We start from the raw sequence: 17824 nt of genomic DNA on the forward strand, positions 1-17824 counted from the left end.
TTTCAAGAATACTGTCTGATTGTTGCTCTGTAAATCCGAGGTTCTTCTGGGGTTTTCACTGATAAGGGAGCACAATGCGGTAGTTGTTCTCTTCTCCCTCAGGAAAGGAGAAGAATTCCCAACAAAAAAAAAAAAGGAAAAAGAGAAAAAGCAAAAGAAAAAGAATCCCAATCCCTTTTTAGCTTATTTGCTGGTTGAAGGCAGACAGGATGGAGCCAGGCATAATTTTTACAAATTATATCTAGAAAAAAAATGAAAAAAGAAAAAGAAGAAGAAGGAAGAAAGTTACCCTCTTGATGACAGGCCCTTTTCTTGGTTTTTTTTTTTTTTTTGCTATTTGTTTCTAAATGGAAAAAGTGGATCTTTTCTCATAGCTTGTTTATTTAGAACTTTTGACATTTTCCCGGAGGTGAAAAAGCAAATGACAGTTCATCAAATCATGGCAATGCAGAGTGGAAGAAGTGAAAAAATGGAGTTCTTGAAATTGGGGGTATATATATATATTTTGTTTGTGTATGTGGCAGTCAGGAAACCGAAATTTGATGTACTTAATTGCCAGTTATGACTAATTGTTCTTGATAATTATGATGATGCATTATGTTCTTTTGCAATTTTCCATACATAACATCAATGCACAGTTCTTTTTGGCAAGCTTACATCTGATAATGGTATATATTTAATCACTATTTCATTGAACTTTTTGACAAAAGAGTTTCTGGTCTTGGTAATGTAAGAGTTTTAGGCTTACCCAATTGAGGCCAAAAGATGGATGCTTTTGACCTCTTTAATGACATTGCTTTATTTGTTGTATATGATGTCGTTTTTATTTGAGATCTTATTTCAAGAAGGCATAAAGAGAATTCTTGTGTGCAATTTAACTTTGACGGTACAATCAATAGGGAACTGCAGGTAGTGAACAACCATGGCAACGAGTTCAGGCAAATATCTATGCATCGTTTTGCCGTACACTTTCCTCAGTTATGATATGATGGATGATCTTGGACAAACAAAAAGATTCGTCATTATAGTTTAACATCTCTGAAATTGATGGGATTGAAACCGTCTAAACCATTCTCACTAGGTCATTTACAATGTTCCTGCAAGTATTAGTTTCTTTCCAACGTGTAAGGATTCTGTTAGGTGATTGATAATTTGTTTTACATGAAGGTCCTATAGAAGTCACAAAGAATTTGCTTACTTCGCATTTTCTTGTTTCCGTCCCAAGATTACTTGCAAGGAAGCTAATTTAGTTTACTGAAGAGATCACCGAGGAAATGAACTGAATCCGAAGTATTCTCACTGAAAGATGCATATTTGATATGGCTAGGCATGAAAATGATGATTATGATGCCCTCTACTACCAGTTTTAGCTTTCTGTAAACCGCTAGAGGATATGCTTATTCCAAAAAAGTGCAGTATGCGTGGTTGATTTCAGCCTCACAAAGAGTAAAGGCAACTCAAGTATCGACATATTGCAACTTATATGTGCTTTTTCATATCGTATTAGCTCTATGGCAGTGCATATAAATTGTGATGAATAAGCTTCCTCTGACTCTATCAGATCATCAACATTTGCTCTCCTCTCTGTGACTCGATCAGATATGCTTATTAGTTGAACTCTTATGTTCTGTTCTTCTGTTATTTAGCATCCTGTTGATTAAATTGGATTCATATCTTTTAGTTCCAAGTCTGCTTGAGTACAAATTTTCTTCGTGGATCACTTAAGCAACTAGCACAACACTACATGAGTAATAAACATTCCTTATTAACATATACTTGAATCTCAGCCCTCTCCACTGTAATAATTTCTGAGCTGTGCTGCCTTATGTTATTCTGAGGACTCAATTGATATGCAACCAATGCGTTGTAATAGAACAAGCAATAAATATTGCAAAAATTGATCCCGTCCCATTCCCTTTTCCATGCTGGCTATTACTGTTTGTAAAGGTGATGCTACATCAAAGTTGAATACAATCCTTGATATTTCATTTCTTTCCACATTTGGTTTTCACATTTCGGGAATTCTTCTATCTCGGTAGTAAGTATGTCGTTTTGGCTGGACGGATTTCGCTTCTTTCTTGTTTGATATAAACGAATTCATTCTTGCATGTGGTAGCTATGATCATAATAATTGACTGCACTCATTTCTTTCACCTATAACTTCTGCTATACACATGATGTTTACTCTCATTTACTTACAAAGTGGAATAAACTTAAACATTTTGCAGGGAACAAAACGTACTATGGCAGAATTACTCGAATAGGACGTTGTGTTTGTCTGTAAACTTTTATTTCCATACCAGGTCTCTGTATTAATGACTTCCCAACTAATTTCAAGAATATTTACCCTCTCTGCACATTTCCACCTTCACTACATTGAACTTTTATCTGTATTTTCCATAATGATGCATTCCTGGAAACTCCTTAGAACCCTGACAGTGATTTGAATTATGCTTTTGCCTATCATGGATCATCGAGTTTATCTATAGATAAAGTCTGTTTAGCATCTATGAATCACTACTCTAGTACGCTATTGTTACTCTGATTTATGCAATTCTCTTGCAATATTTAAGGTTGTAAGGTTGAACACGACATCATGTTCTGTCTCCCGTTGATGTCCCATTTTTATTTGCTAAGGTTTCAGCATTGCAGATGATCTATGCTCTTATGAAATTGGCTATCTGTGTCAGTACTACTACAAGTCTTCAGGAGTTGTGCAATTGGAAGACCACTCGCATGTTAGTCGCATACATCCTGTTTAACAGGAGACAAGTTCTTGAATTCTTTGGTTTAAGATAGGCTAATTTGATAAAGTAATTTCTTTTTTTTTTTTATTAATAACGATAAATAAATTACAATAATTTATCTTGATACATTGAGCAATATTTTAATTCGATCAATACATTAATATGATTAACAACAATAAATAAAATACAATAGCACACATAAAATGAGATAAATATCCATACTTCCAGTGAAATTTAAATTGAGAACTCCGAGATTGATCATGAGATTTCAACTTTAATCTCAATCACTAGACTACAATACTTTTGATGTGATGAAGTCATTAATATATATGTATATATATCCAAGAAGTGTAAGAAATATCACAACAAAAGAAGCCCTTTACTATTAAGAGATTTCAGTATTGAATCGCGACAACCGGACATGTATGTACGTATGTATGTATGTATACCTACAACGTAAAATATATCCAACCAAAAAGACGTTTTCTCAATTAAGACCGGCGTTTAATAAGTGACAGCATGTTGTAAGTTGTACGTATGAAACTAAAACGCAAGATGTTAGATACTGGGGACATGTCATTTATTGCATGCAGTAATATGCCAAAAAAACCGCATACAAAATGAGGTCATTCCTTACACTTCGGATGGAAAAAAAACATTGCTTAAATGCATTTTACCCCACTGTTTCCTACAATATTTAAATAATTTCTGCTGATTTTTTTTTTTTTTAGAAAAAAAGAGAGCAAATTACCCACGTGAAAGAAAATGAGAACTTATTTGGGGAAGAGAGGCATTTTGGTCTTTACACGGGCAAGAAATACTAAATTGACTTCATTTCAGGCATATTCATGACACTGATAGAATGTGGGGGTTTGTTGCTACATTTTTGCTTTTATAGGGGGTAATCTACTTGTTGTTTTTAGGGGTTATTTAAATACAATATAGAGGGTAAAATGCATTTAAGACAAATAACATCAATCCATTTTATCACATATGGGCGTATTTTATCATGCTAAAACAAACAAAAGCCGACTACAAACACTAGAGGATGTAAAAAGTTTTCTTGCTTTTATGCAATCCCTCAATACAAAAACTCCAAAGAGGAGCAAGAGGATTTGATCCCCATTATATGAAACCATACGAGAGTTAAGTATTTCAACAAACAGATTCTAAATTTTTAAATCTATAAAAAACACTCAATAGCCAAAATGGCGGTAGTTCCATATAATCCCGTCCTACCGTGCACAACTCCACTTACACATGTTTTCGATGAATTTTGAATCGAACACCTCAACTATTAAAACATTGGATTCTCAATCAATGAGTACGTTCCCTACAGGATGCTAGTCTCAACTATTTTTTTTTAAGTTCTCTAAATAAATACTTGTTTTCGTGTAAATTGTTTTCTGGGCTGGGCTTCAAAGTAGTGGAAGTAAATGGGCCTATTTCTTTTTCTCAAATTTGAAGTCCATTTAACCCTTTAATCACATAACAAAAAATAAATCAATTTAAATTGGTATTGAATTAGCCAAACGTTTGACATCTCTTTGAGTTTTTAATTTCCCATTTACTTTTATAGTTTCACTTTGTTCAACATCGATTTTTACTATTAGTGCGTGTGGTACACTCAAATCCACGTGTATAATTAAATTAATTTTTATATTTAAAAATGTATTTTAATTAGTTGAAGCAATATAAGAATGTTAAAATTAAATAAAAAAAAAATGAAAGTTATGAAAGGTTAAAGTTTATTAAAGTTGAAAAAAGTAAGCAACTTGACAGTATAAAAATAAGGAGAAATTTAAAAATAATTGGTGAAATAATATTAAAAATAAAAATTAACAAAAAAAGACAAAGAAAATGATACGACAAAAGAGGGCTCTGTTTAATAATAAAATATAAATAGATTAAGATTTGGAACAATAATTGTATAATTGCTTTTAGGTAAAGAATTTTTCTTTTATAGGATAAGGTACCCTTATCTTTTGATATTCTTACCAATTTTGAGATATAATTGGATATGGACTACCACTCAAGTTTGAATTTGCACCTAGTTAAGGTATGCTTCTATCATTTTTCAGACACTTACATCTGTCTGTTTGTGTTTTTATTTTTCATTTTTAATATTTGAAACAAAATGGAAAAATTCCATATTTGCCACTCAGAATTGAAATCTGAAAAAGAAAGCACAAACGAATGGATTCGGCGTTGAACGAGAATTTTGATTAATGAAACACGATTGTTGCACAAAAAGAGTCGTGTTATTCAATAACTTGTAAGTGCAAGATACATTCAGTTGAGAGGGGAGTATACACTAATTAAGCTAAAAAATATAATTTACCTTTGTGATATGAGAAATAAGTCCATATATAATCACTCGAGTTGAGTCGTTAAAATGTACAGATGCTGACATGTCTGCAATTTCGAACAAAGTTAGGATTATTAGGTTTGTGACAGTGAGTCCATATACAATCACCAGAGTTGAGTCTAATTGAAACAACTCGAATAAAATGCACAGATCTGGACATGCCCGCAATTTTCAAATAAGATTAGGGTTATTGGATCTGTGAGTGCTATATTTGTCATAATGAGTCCATATACAGTTACTCGAATCGAGTTGAAATTACGACCTGAATAAAATGTATGGATCGTAACATGTTTGTAATTTCAAATAATACTGGGGTTATTAAATTTTTGCACCGACTCATTAGGAGATTACTCCCATATATATATATGTATAATTAAATTATATATTTTGAGTAAGCATGACATCAGAATCTTACATAACAAGGTGAGGCCTTTTTGATCTAGTTGAGGAAAAAGCAAATAAGAGAGAAAAGAAGGGGTTAACCGACAAAAAAGAGAATGAGTTGACCTGTAAGAAGAGACATAATAGTCAACGTGAGGGCCCTCTTTCTTGTGCAAGCATCCAAATCCTAATCAATTACTGCAATAAACTTTATTATTATTACTATTATTGTTATTATTATTTTATATTATTAGTGCATCACTTTCGATGGCCTAAACCGTACCATTTGCCAAAATTTGTGGGGGATTCTAAAGTTGTAACAAAAAAGAAAACAATTACAAGCATGCACCGTCTAAGGTGGGACGAATTATTATTCAAACTATATATATATATAAATTAAATTAAATTTAAATGTTTAGGCCATATCATATATCATCATTAGTAACCGAACCTATATAGGGTCCTAACTCCTATGTAATAATATAAATTGTCTTGAACTAGAATTTCGTGGTCTAACTTATTACGGGTTGGATTTGTTTGAACCTATATATTCTAATTAGGAAACGTTTGGATAAGTTTTTCCTAAATTGAATTGACATTAATTGATTTTCCTAGGGTGAAAGTATACTATATATAATTGATTTCGTAGAAGTTTACTTTGGACAATTGTTTTTAAGTTTAATCTGTTCAATTGCAGGACTAAAAGGGCACTAAATTAGGTCCGAAGTTCAAACATAATTTGAAAGCCTCAATTTTATGTGTGAAGATCACCTTTTAGTATATGCATCTAATGCACATACATGGTAATTAAGTTTTGCATTAAACCAAGATAATTAATTATAATAATTAAAAAATTATATTTCTTCTAATGCAATTAACGAACAATTATCCACAATTATCAAACTTAATCCTCCAAGTCATGAGTAATTATGGCATATGTAATAAATACTTGCTTACAGTATGGAAATTAATTATAAATATTTTATGATGAAATATTTTCATTCACATATACAGATAGTTAATATAAATTTTATGTACATAATGTGTACGAAATATAACACCATACACACTAAACACTAATTTATAATTAGAAAATCTGAATAGTTACTTATATGTAATCTTATTTAATAATATCAAATATTAATTTCACTATTAAAATAAAAGTAAATTACATCGTTACCCCTTGAGATCAGATCTAAATACACAATTATTATTTCCTATTTATTTTGCAAAATTACATCCCCTTATGGGAGCTGGGTGTTTGTGCGTTTGCATAAATTTTTACTACTGAATATCGAGTATACTTATAATTACAACTACTAACTATCTCAAAATAATATAATCAATTCACAAAATATATAAAAAAAATATTTATGTATTTTAATTTAATCTTAAAGGGTGTACATGTAATTTTTCTTTAAAATTTTAAATTCATATTAGTTACTCACATCACTATCATAATTTGCTACAAATACAATACAAACAAGAATTCTCCTATTTCCCCCATTCTTCTCCAACACTGTTATCCTCTCTTTGACTCCAATACATTAATCAATCACCCCACCACACACACACACACACACACACACACACACTTTAGTTAATTCAAACTCACTTTTTAGACTTATTTTGATTCCACATTTTTCCTTGAGTTTTCACACCTCCACAATTTGGGCAACATACTTTTAGTTTCATAAAATAAAAGCTGTAATATTTTTAATTATTTGATTCATGAAATTTTTAAAATAATTTTAAAATTAAAGATACTTGATATATTCAATCCTCTACTTTGTAAGATTTTCAAAATATTTTAAACATTAAGAAAACTCGATATATTCTAGTCCTAAAATCCCATGGACTAAAAGCGTAATTTTGACACAATTTTCTCAACCCTCCATCCTCTTATATATATCCCTCGTCCACAACCCATTTTCCTATCTCAGCCTCTCAAAACAATCACACACACACACGCACACACTCAGACACAATGGCTAAGGAGTACCAGAAGAACTCCATGTACATAGCACAACCCATGGAATCCCTCGAGACTGGTCATTCAAGCAAGAGTTTCGACGACGACGGTCGTGTCAAGAGAACTGGTACACACACACACACACACACACGTATATATGTATCAAGAACACGCACAGCACAGACACACACACATGTAAATTTTGTAATTGTGCTGATGATATGATGAAAAAGGGACGATGTTGACGGCGAGTGCGCACATAATAACGGCGGTGATAGGGTCTGGAGTGCTGTCGCTGGCGTGGGCGATAGCGCAGCTGGGGTGGGTGGCCGGCCCCGCCGTGCTCATGGCCTTCTCCTTCATCACATACTTCACCTCCACGCTGCTCGCGGACTCCTACCGCTGCCCCGGCCCCGTCCACGGCACCAGAAACTACACTTACATGGGAGTCGTCCGTTCTCACTTAGGTTATTAATTAATTATCCTTTTCATATAAGAAAAAGTAGAAAATAAAGTTGGCATAAATAATTAATAGCATCTGATTTCAACATTTTTACAACCATCGCCAGACCAAGAAGTAAAATATGAAAATTATATATACATATAAACTTTAATTAATATATCCAGTCATGATTACACATGGCACATAATCGTATCTAGTGTACTTTTTATACTTTATTTTAAAAAACAAAATATATACTCAAAATAACTTTAATTTGAGATAAGCCCATTTTAGATATATGCTTCAATTCTCAGTTTATTAAAAATAAATAAATTTTTTCATATGTTAAATAGGTCTAGATATTATTAATTGATTCTTTTGATTTGTGCTGTAGGAGGTTTGAAGGTTCAGTTATGTGGACTGGCTCAGTACGGTAATCTTGTTGGGGTCACAATTGGATACACAATTACTGCCTCTATCAGTATGGTGTGAGTACATATTCACAAATTAAATTAATAACCCGTATTATTATTAATTTTTATAAATCAATAAGGAATTATTTAATTAATTGTTAAACATTTTGATATACGTATATATAATTATTAGAGCTGTAAAGAGGTCGAATTGTTTCCACAAGAACGGGCACGATGTTAAGTGCTCGATATCGAACTACCCTTTCATGGCCATATTTGCGGGAATTCAGATAATACTGAGCCAAATACCAAATTTCCACAAATTATCGTGGCTCTCCATCGTTGCAGCCGTCATGTCTTTTGCTTACTCCTCCATTGGCCTTGGCCTGTCTATAGCCAAGGTTGCAGGTACTTACATAATCACGTTGTAGCTTGTAAATAGTTGATGGTATGTATTTAATTTTTTATTATTTTTTTTGGTTGGAAAAATAAGGTGGTGGACATGTGAGGACAAGCCTAACTGGGACGACGGTGGGGGTGGACGTAACAGGAGCGGATAAGGTGTGGAGAAGCTTTCAAGCCATTGGTGATATAGCCTTCGCTTATGCTTACTCAACTGTGCTCATTGAGATCCAGGCAACTCAACTCAACTTTCTCTTCATTCCTTTACCCTCCATATGATATTCTTCCCATAAAACTGTATTTTAATCTCATAGAATCGAGGTTCAGCATATTTAATTCTTTATTTTATGAAATTTTTAAAATTATTTTAAAATTAAAAAAAAATCGACACATTTCAAAACAGTCCAAAAATAATAATTCTGTCGAGTTTTTCTAATTTTGGGACTATTTTAAAATTTTCGTAAAGCAAAAGATTAAATGTATTGAATCTCCAATTTTATGAAACTAAAAATATAATTTTTTTCATTTCTTTTCTATATGGATTCGACTCTTATTTTTGCATTAGATATATATTAGTATGATGATTAGATATTTAGACCAAAAAAAAAAAAAATTCAACTACAAAAATTGAATTGTTAAGCATTACAAATGTGGAAATTATAATAAGTCGATTACGTGCAAATAAATCAAAGTAAAAGTTTAAATTTTAATCATAATTAATTAATATTTGCCTTCGTTTTAGCTTTAATAAAAAAAAATTATGGTGATTCTAGCTATGATCAAAATATTTATCATGATTTTTAGTTAATACTAATATTTGAGCTTCGCTTGCTGAAATTATGTATAACCTATAGTTGTTGCATAGTCGCGGTTAATTACTATTCACAATATTTTTTTTATTTTTTATTATGATAATTAATTATGGTAAACAAATTATAATTTTTTAATAAAATATGCATTAACGTATATGCGGTCTTACAATTATATGCATATATACATAGACGTAAATATTATGATGTTGTTCTTGTGTAATTATAATTTTTCAATTCGAAATCGAAACGTTAATATATTTGTTCCTGTCTTACGATAATTCTACACCGACGAAGCATAGAGAGAATCTGGTTGGTGAAGTGAAGATTAGATTCTTTTGTGATATATAATTATATTAAGTTAATATTTAATTAGTGAACCCATTTCCAGAGTTCACTCCAAAATCAAATAATTGTTCAAATAACCCATTTTGTAGGGCAATAAATAGTAACGGAAATTGCACCTTTTCTCCATAATTTTCGAAAATAATTTCATAATTTGCGACAAGTTTCATATTATATTGGTCCCATTATTTTTTAACCTACCAAATTCCATCCCAGAACTTCAAAAGTTTCATAATTTTTTGTCCCAAAGCTTTAATTCCGTTAAATTTCTATCCGAAACGTCACTTCTATGGCACCGGCTCCGTTAAATCTTGAGAAGCATCAACATGTTTCTGTAAAAACAAAAATAATAGAATTAAGATTTGGGACTAAACTTGCAAATTTATTGAAGTTATAGGATGTAATGTGTGGTTCTAAATCAACAGACCAAAATCACAAAACTACTAATTTGTGGGACGTAAAATGTAATTTTCATAATTTTCCTCTATTTGTCAACTAGAGTTAGTAGAAGAATTAAAAGTGAGAAACTTTAATATATAATTTTGTGAAATTATTATATATATATATATAGTTATGGAGTATTAATTAATATATAGAGAAATTTTGTCAGTATATATACGTGGAATTATTGGTCCAGGAAATGGATGGGTGCATGCATGTGATGTGCAGTATGGTCACAATTAGTGGAGGAGGATCATTTACTAAAAAAGCCAACTCTTTCATATCTTTGGAATAAAGGCAGTTTTTTTTACTACAAAATATTGTTTTCTATGGACCACAAATTCCCCTTAATTGCCTTTTGAAAGCTCTTCTTCTTATAATACATCAAATCACCCTTTGCTTTTTCTGCATTATTATTCATCAGACTTAGGAACTCACGTTTTTGTGATTGTTACGTTTTCGTACTCTATACTATGAAAAATTCTAATCAAAATTAAATTTAAATTAATTATATAATAAGTGTAATATACTTATCGTACGATTAGTGTATGCAATTTAAAAAATTGCTCAATCATATAACAAGTGTGTTACACTTGTTCCCTGATTTAATTTCTGACGTGTTGGTTGAATTCTACTAGATGAAATTGGTAATATTTCAACGAGCTTTTATAAAAAGAGTAATTCGTGACTGGACATTAATCACAATGAATTTAATTATAAATACAATTTTTTTTACGAGTTTGAAAGAATTGTTGTAAGTAGGCAGCTCTAACTGTAGCTAGGACACGGTAATTTATAGGACACATTGAAGTCGCAGCCAGCGGAGAACAAGGTGATGAAGAAAGCGTCTTTCGTGGGAGTCACGACCACCACCGTATTCTATGTCCTCTGCGGTTGCGTGGGCTACGCTGCGTTTGGGAACAATGCGCCTGGCAATTTCCTCACTGGATTTGGATTTTATGAACCCTTCTGGTTGATTGACTTTGCCAATGTCTGCATTGCTGTCCATCTTATTGGTGCTTACCAGGTAACACCACCTGTATGCGCACACACACATATATATGTTAGGTGTCTTAGTCCTTTATATTATTAGGTGCAAAACAATCCTATATATTTTTAATTTTCGCTAATTTAAGACACATTTGACTGAAAAATTTAAATACGTCCGAAAGTCTCCTATGGTGAGAAGCCCCATTTTTGGATAAGATGCCACATGTAATATACTTATCACTTTTCGATTGAAGGGGAATATACATGACTAAAAATGCCAAAGGGGTATACTTACAAGACTAAAAATATATTTAATCATGTCTAATTGTCATTGTTAAAAATAAATAGTCGTAATAACTAGTTATTGATTATGGTTACAGAATGATTGTTGACTGTGATTTTTGTAAGTATAGCTAAAATATTTGTCATGATTAGCATTTGCTATGGCACGGAATAATTTTGTGGTGGATAATCTAAAATTTTGTACCGATCTTTATTTAACCATAGTTGACAATATATTTACCGTATTTTTAGGCCATAGCCGATAAAATTGTAGCTAATAGTAAATTTGGATTAAGTGATATGACTATGAAAAAATGTGTAATTTCTTTACCTCTTCGTGTACTCTCCTATCTGATCCCCTAACAGTAACAAGCATTACAAACAGGTGTTCGCCCAGCCGCTGTTCGGTTTCGTGGAGAACCACTACAGCCAGAAATACCCAGATAACAAATTCATCACCACCGAACACGCAGTAAACATCCCACTACTATGTGGATCTTACAACATCAACTTCTTCAGACTGGTGTGGAGAACAGCGTACGTGGTAGTAACAGCTCTTATCGCCATGATCTTCCCATTTTTCAACGACTTCTTGGGCCTCATCGGGGCAGCCTCCTTCTACCCTTTAACAGTCTACTTCCCCATTGAAATGCACATCGCGCAGAACAAAATACCAAAGTATTCCTTCAGCTGGATGTGGCTCAAAATACTGAGCTGGGCTTGCCTCGTCGTGTCGGTCGTCGCGGCTGCCGGATCCATTCAGGGCCTTGCGGAGGATGTCAAGACCTACAAGCCTTTCAAGACTCAATAGTTAGCTATAACTTACGTTGTGTTGTTCGGTTTGGTTCGTGCATGCATGCATGGCGGGGGAGGAATAATGTGTTGTAACATGTTTGTAAGAATTCAGGAGGATTTTGATAATTCGGACTGCATGTGTGTTGTTTTTTGCTTAGGTTTTGTCGCTTTGCACTCGTTATATATGAATGGAGAAAGAGTGGTTGGTTATGGAAATCAAGCGAAGAAACAAATGCAACACGCAACTGGTACGTAATAACTGTAAGAACATATAGCTGCCAAATGCGATTTTAGTCCTATAAAAGAAGTGAAGAATTTGTTTTGGTATTATAATTATATATTGTAGGTGTCGCTTTTAATCTTATAAAACTCATAATCATGTATTTTTAGTTTCAAAAAATTATGTACGTTATGATTTTCGAACTAAAAAGACATTTGAGTTTTGTGAAGACGAATAACATTATTTGAGTTTTCTTCGGGGGGGAAAATAAAAACAAATGAAAGTTTTATTTATTTGGTGGGCTGGAGCCAACTTGACTCCATTTCAGTATCATCCCATCAAGACCCGACCAAAGCTCAACTTGATAATATATGATGATCTAAAGCTAATTGGGTGGATTGGACCCATGAGTCCAAGAAGTAAGAACAACTTCCCCACTCTCAACTACTTTTGCAAGTTGGCTAAATAATACAAAAGTTTAGTACCAACTAAGTATATGTAATTAAAAAAACAGGAAGGGGCGTCGCGTGGAATTAATATAAATAAAACGTTAGAAACTGTTGAAATATTTATATTATAGTCCTATTAAATTAAGAGTGAATAGTATGAATACATAGGAGTGGGGCAACCCAACGTCGGCCGCAAGCTGCCAACTTAGAATAGAATAAAGTAAATAAAGTCTAAATTATGGACTTTTTGAATTTCAGATGCCCCTAAAATAAAAATCTTTTCTTTGGGCTGAAGAAACCCTAATTAAATTAATCAGCCCATTAAATTTGAACTCCCTAATTAATAATTAAATAAACTAAATAATGGGCTATTTTCTTAGCCATCAAGTCATTATGAGGATTTTCAAATTTCCTTGAATGCCCTTTTAACTACCAGTGGTTTATAAGGTGGTGACATGTTGGGACTCGGGGGCTAAATCGTCTTTTGGGTGTTCTAACCGACTTCTACAGGGACCTTTATAAATACGCGGGCGGCAAAAATGTGGGATTTTTCTCTTCAGAAGTTCTTGCGGGTTTTTGTCGATATATTGTACAGGGAGCTTCTCAAATTGTACACTAAGTTCGGCCATGAATTCCTTGAATTCGAGCTCGATGATGGCGAAGAAGTGTGCGGATGGGAAGGTCGAGGGGAGGGTCTCGGCTTCTCGATCTTCATCGGCATTGTCTTGTGAGCTGCTGATCCAGAATTATTCCAACTTCAAGCGGAGCTCCGTCCCGGAACAGTTTATGTTCTATGAGGATGGATCGTGGGTTGATTACCCGAAGGAAGTGATGGAGGTGATGAGATTAGGGTTTGCTGAGGGGAAGCCCGTGGTTGAGGCTCAAGTTCGGGGGTTCAACTGCTTTTTTGACTTTTACAGGATGCTCGAGATTGAATTGGATACTGGCAATCAGCGGTCTATTTCTTGGATTGATGTTGAGGGTAAGTGTTTTTTCCCCAAAATTTTTGTTAACAGCTGTGAAATTGATAGTGAGGATGATTCGGTGAGTGGCGATGAGGATTGCCGGAAAATTCAGATTGATATCAAAATTATGCAGAATTCAGGAAGTTCTGAGTGTTTGGTATCGAATAAGACTGTGAAATTGAGTAAGAGAAAGAGAGAGGAGAATGGCGAAAAGGAAAAAATGGATGATAATTTGTCCAGCATTAACGTGAAAAGGCGGCAGATGGTGGGGAGTGAATTGCAGTCAGCAAGGTGGCCAAAGGCGAGAACTTTGGCGACTGAGGAGAAAGGGTATGCAATAGTTAAGAATTTGTTCTTGTCAGGATTGGAGATTGTGGAGCCAGGTTCTAAAGTTACGGCCATTCATCAATGTGTACGGACTGAACCCTTGGATAAGGCGCGTTGTGAGGTCTTCTCTAAGCAGATGGATATCACGAAACAAGCTAGAGGAGAGAGTAACATGGTTTTTGCGTGGTATGGGACGTCAGCCAAGGATGTGGAGAGCATTTTGAAGCATGGATTTCGGGTGCCTAGCAAGGTTCCACATCCTGGAGGCCCAGGCATTGGAATTCATTTGTCTCCTATACGATTGCCCCAGCATAGGTGCGTTTTCTGTGTTTAGACTTGCCTCAAAATACGTTTAACTAAAATGTTTATATGACTTCTCGCTCTGCCTCGGTGTGTCACGTGTAAGTTATTTATTACTAGTTTTGTAATCTAACTTTTCTCTAATATGGAAATTTTATGCTTTTGTTTGTGGATTATTTGTTTGGCGTTTTGGATTTGCTTATTTTTAACTTGTGATTTTTGAAATGTGGCTCAGTGCATTGTTGTCTGAGATAGATGAGAATGGCGAGAAGCATGTGATACTGTGTAGAGTGATATTAGGAAAATGTGAAAAGGTTGAAGCAGGGTCTCAACAGATGTATCCTTCAAGTGTAGAGTATGATACCGGTGTTGATGACCTGAAGAATCCCAAGTGGTATATAGTTTGGCATGCCAATATGAACACTCATATTTTGCCAGAGTGTGTAGTCAGCTACAAACCTGTAAATATATCTGGTGAGTAACTCTCTTCCATATTCATATGCTTGCTTAGTACTTTACATCTTTTGAAACAGAGATTTGACCAATTTCATCCAATTTTTTCCCCTTAGGTTCCGTAAATAGATTTTCATGTATGAATTGGGTTCTCCATCCATTTATTGCAAAGTTATTCTCTAAGCTGAGAAGTTCGCTTCCTATGTCAAGATTACAAGAATTGCAAACTTTATGGAGATCATATAAGGTGAGCAATTGCATTTCTTCCACGTAATATGGAACTGGGGACTAGGTTTTAATTAATGTTACGTTCTTTACGTAATGAAGTATTTACCATTTTCCTTTCAGGAAGGGAAGCTGGGAAAAGAAAATTTCATGAAACAATTACGATCAATTGTTGGGGATGATGTACTGCGCTCAACCATTCAAGAAATTCGTGGCTGAGAATAAGTTCTCGCTTATTGTATGTTTCTAGTTGAGCCACTTGAGAACTTTTCATATCATAGATCTTTTTATCACATTTGACTTCAATAATTTCATAAAATACCAACTAACGGGACTCATTCAAGAAAGCTTCTCAAACTGAAAGCAAGGTTGGTATATGCCATACACATAGGTCTTATGATTCTGCAGTCTTTTTTACGTAGGATGCTTGTTAGTTTGGTGTTTTTCTGTCTTTTTTGTTCGTTTCACCCTTCCTTTAGTTGGTAGAGGTGCGGGAGGAGTTTAACTGATTGGCTGACAAATGTAATGTCCTTGGTGCTGTGAGAACTTTGTTATTGATTAGTATAGGACACAGATCTCTGAAAATTGTAAGTGTTTAATGTGCATGTCTCTGTGTGCGTGCGTGAGCTTTTCTTTTGCATATTGGCCTGTCTTTTCATGTTTCTCCGACGAATGGTCTCTGTATGAGTGGTTCTCATAATTCGCTTTAGATGCGCTATACTTCTACTACTGAGACCAAAAAGCTGTCTGGTTTAAACAGATGATGCAAAGGCCTAGTTTGTTCTTTGTAACTTATATCCTACTCTTCCACCTAAGATCTTTCACAATGAGCTTTAAAAATATTGATTTTTGTTCTGGGTGGATGGTCGTGTATGTTGCTGCCATGTGAATTCCGGCAATGAACTTTGGGATTGCTTTATGGCCCTTCTAATGCTGGAAAAAAACAGAACTGGTTGTTTGCCTCGGTCGAATGTATTCTGTTCTGTATAAAGCACTGTAGGACAGGAAAAGAGAAGCATAATGTGATAAAAATTTAATATTTCTTTACCCGCATATGATACAATAATATATAAAAAGTTAATGCGAAAAACACTAGATCATTTTGTGGTGGAAGCCAATGAATATAGTCCAGGACTAGGACTGGATTGCTGGACTCTATATTTGCTTGTTTTATGGTATGATAGTTTGTCCCAGGGGGTGACAAAAATGAAGCGGTGCCCTAGCTGGGGGTATCTGCTTATTACTTGGTGTGGGTTAAGGCGGACGAGGTGGTCGTCAGTCCATGGGATCTTGATAGGCTGTGCGGTTTGTGAGTGAGGAAGGGTTAAGCAATGGCTAATGGGTTCCTGGGCCTTGAAAGTTGCAGGATGGGCAAACTATAAGGAAGGCAGAAGAAAAGCTATCCTGGTATGGGAATTCTTTATCAGGTTCTGGGGTGACACTGTCCTTAACTGACTTGACTTAGCCAGAGTCAACCAATAAGACCCCCTTGCTCCAAAGGCAAGGGAGAAATTGACCTTCTAGATGGCAAGCAAGGATCAACCAATGAATGAATGGACTAGCTCGATATAGTTTGAGAGATTAGATGAAAATCCTCCAGGTGGCCGAGAACTACCAGGTCTCTTCTAAGTTGAATGTCGCAGATGCGATTCACTGACTCCATCAAATATTAACGTACCTTTGTTATAATATCGGAAGCAAGGGTCTTCGCCGTGGGTTCTCAAGTCAGTTTCAAGTGCCGAATGGTGCTAGGGTGCAAGGATTCGTACCTTCCAAATTTGGTTGTGGACTTCTATGTATACCGAAATTTCTATGTCAACATAACAAGGATGGTAGATTTAATAACTTCAATAATCTTGTATGGATATCATGATTCATGGTGGCGGGAGTAGAAATCTTTAGAACTTTTTGTAACCGGGAACAAGAACTGTCATTTTATTTGGGAGTTGCAAGTAGAATGCAAGGAATGCTCAAATTATACTGCAGTACATAACACGATTTATAGGCTCATGGATAAAACTTTGGATATGCTTCGAGAACTTAATGTCACTTGTTTATTGCACAAGATCTTCATTTCGCTTTGCCTTTTTCTACTTGTGACGGCAGAAGCTTCTATTTATGTAATTTATTTTCCGAGAATCGTAATTCCCCTGTGATTTTTTCCTTTATTTTGGCATAAAGTCTAGTTGAAAAAGTCAGAATTGTTATGTGGCTGGTATCACCTGCAGGCTTCCTCCTTGACGGATCTTGGACCATCACGCTCAGGGAATCATGACCATAAATTTGGTGCTACTCCTATGGCCCATATAGCCCATGGACCATGGACCATGCTTATAATCTCAATCTCCAGGCTGACTATGAACATGCATTGCCATTGTTAGTCTCTCTTCCTACCAATTCTTGATACATAAGAAGATACATGTTTGATGCGGTAATAGACTCAACCATGAGTTTAATGGGAAAATTACCTTCAAGAACTAAAAGTTACTTTTATCTCA

General features: G+C 34.4%; 2 protein-coding genes across 2 annotated transcripts; both read left to right on the forward strand.

The window, feature by feature from the left end:
- On the forward strand, positions 7417–12603 carry LOC105159066 (amino acid permease 6). The gene is made up of 7 exons (XM_011076005.2): positions 7417–7595; positions 7702–7935; positions 8305–8398; positions 8517–8731; positions 8817–8959; positions 11120–11347; positions 11978–12603. The coding sequence occupies exons 1-7, from the start codon at positions 7484–7486 to the stop codon at positions 12401–12403; spliced, it is 1452 nt and encodes a 483-aa protein (XP_011074307.1). The 5' UTR covers positions 7417–7483; the 3' UTR covers positions 12404–12603.
- LOC105159067 (probable inactive poly [ADP-ribose] polymerase SRO3) lies at positions 13598–16052 on the forward strand. Its single transcript, XM_011076006.2, has 4 exons — positions 13598–14663; positions 14884–15122; positions 15218–15348; positions 15450–16052. The coding sequence occupies exons 1-4, from the start codon at positions 13684–13686 to the stop codon at positions 15543–15545; spliced, it is 1446 nt and encodes a 481-aa protein (XP_011074308.1). The 5' UTR covers positions 13598–13683; the 3' UTR covers positions 15546–16052.

This window comes from Sesamum indicum, linkage group LG3, assembly GCF_000512975.1.
Source record: "Sesamum indicum cultivar Zhongzhi No. 13 linkage group LG3, S_indicum_v1.0, whole genome shotgun sequence".
NCBI lineage: Eukaryota > Viridiplantae > Streptophyta > Magnoliopsida > Lamiales > Pedaliaceae > Sesamum > Sesamum indicum.

What these genes read in the sequence shown, in the direction of transcription:
- LOC105159066 (XM_011076005.2), top strand. Translation starts at nt 7,484, where the DNA reads ATGGCTAAGGAGTACCAGAAGAACTCCATGTACATAGCACAACCCATG. An exon ending in AGTCGTCCGTTCTCACTTAG is followed by an intron (nt 7,936 to 8,304) that starts GTTATTAATTAA and finishes TTTGTGCTGTAG; the next exon opens with GAGGTTTGAAGGTTCAGTTA. An exon ending in ACTGCCTCTATCAGTATGGT is followed by an intron (nt 8,399 to 8,516) that starts GTGAGTACATAT and finishes TATAATTATTAG; the next exon opens with AGCTGTAAAGAGGTCGAATT.
- LOC105159067 (XM_011076006.2), top strand. Translation starts at nt 13,684, where the DNA reads ATGAATTCCTTGAATTCGAGCTCGATGATGGCGAAGAAGTGTGCGGAT. An exon ending in ATACGATTGCCCCAGCATAG is followed by an intron (nt 14,664 to 14,883) that starts GTGCGTTTTCTG and finishes AATGTGGCTCAG; the next exon opens with TGCATTGTTGTCTGAGATAG. An exon ending in CTTTATGGAGATCATATAAG is followed by an intron (nt 15,349 to 15,449) that starts GTGAGCAATTGC and finishes TTTTCCTTTCAG; the next exon opens with GAAGGGAAGCTGGGAAAAGA.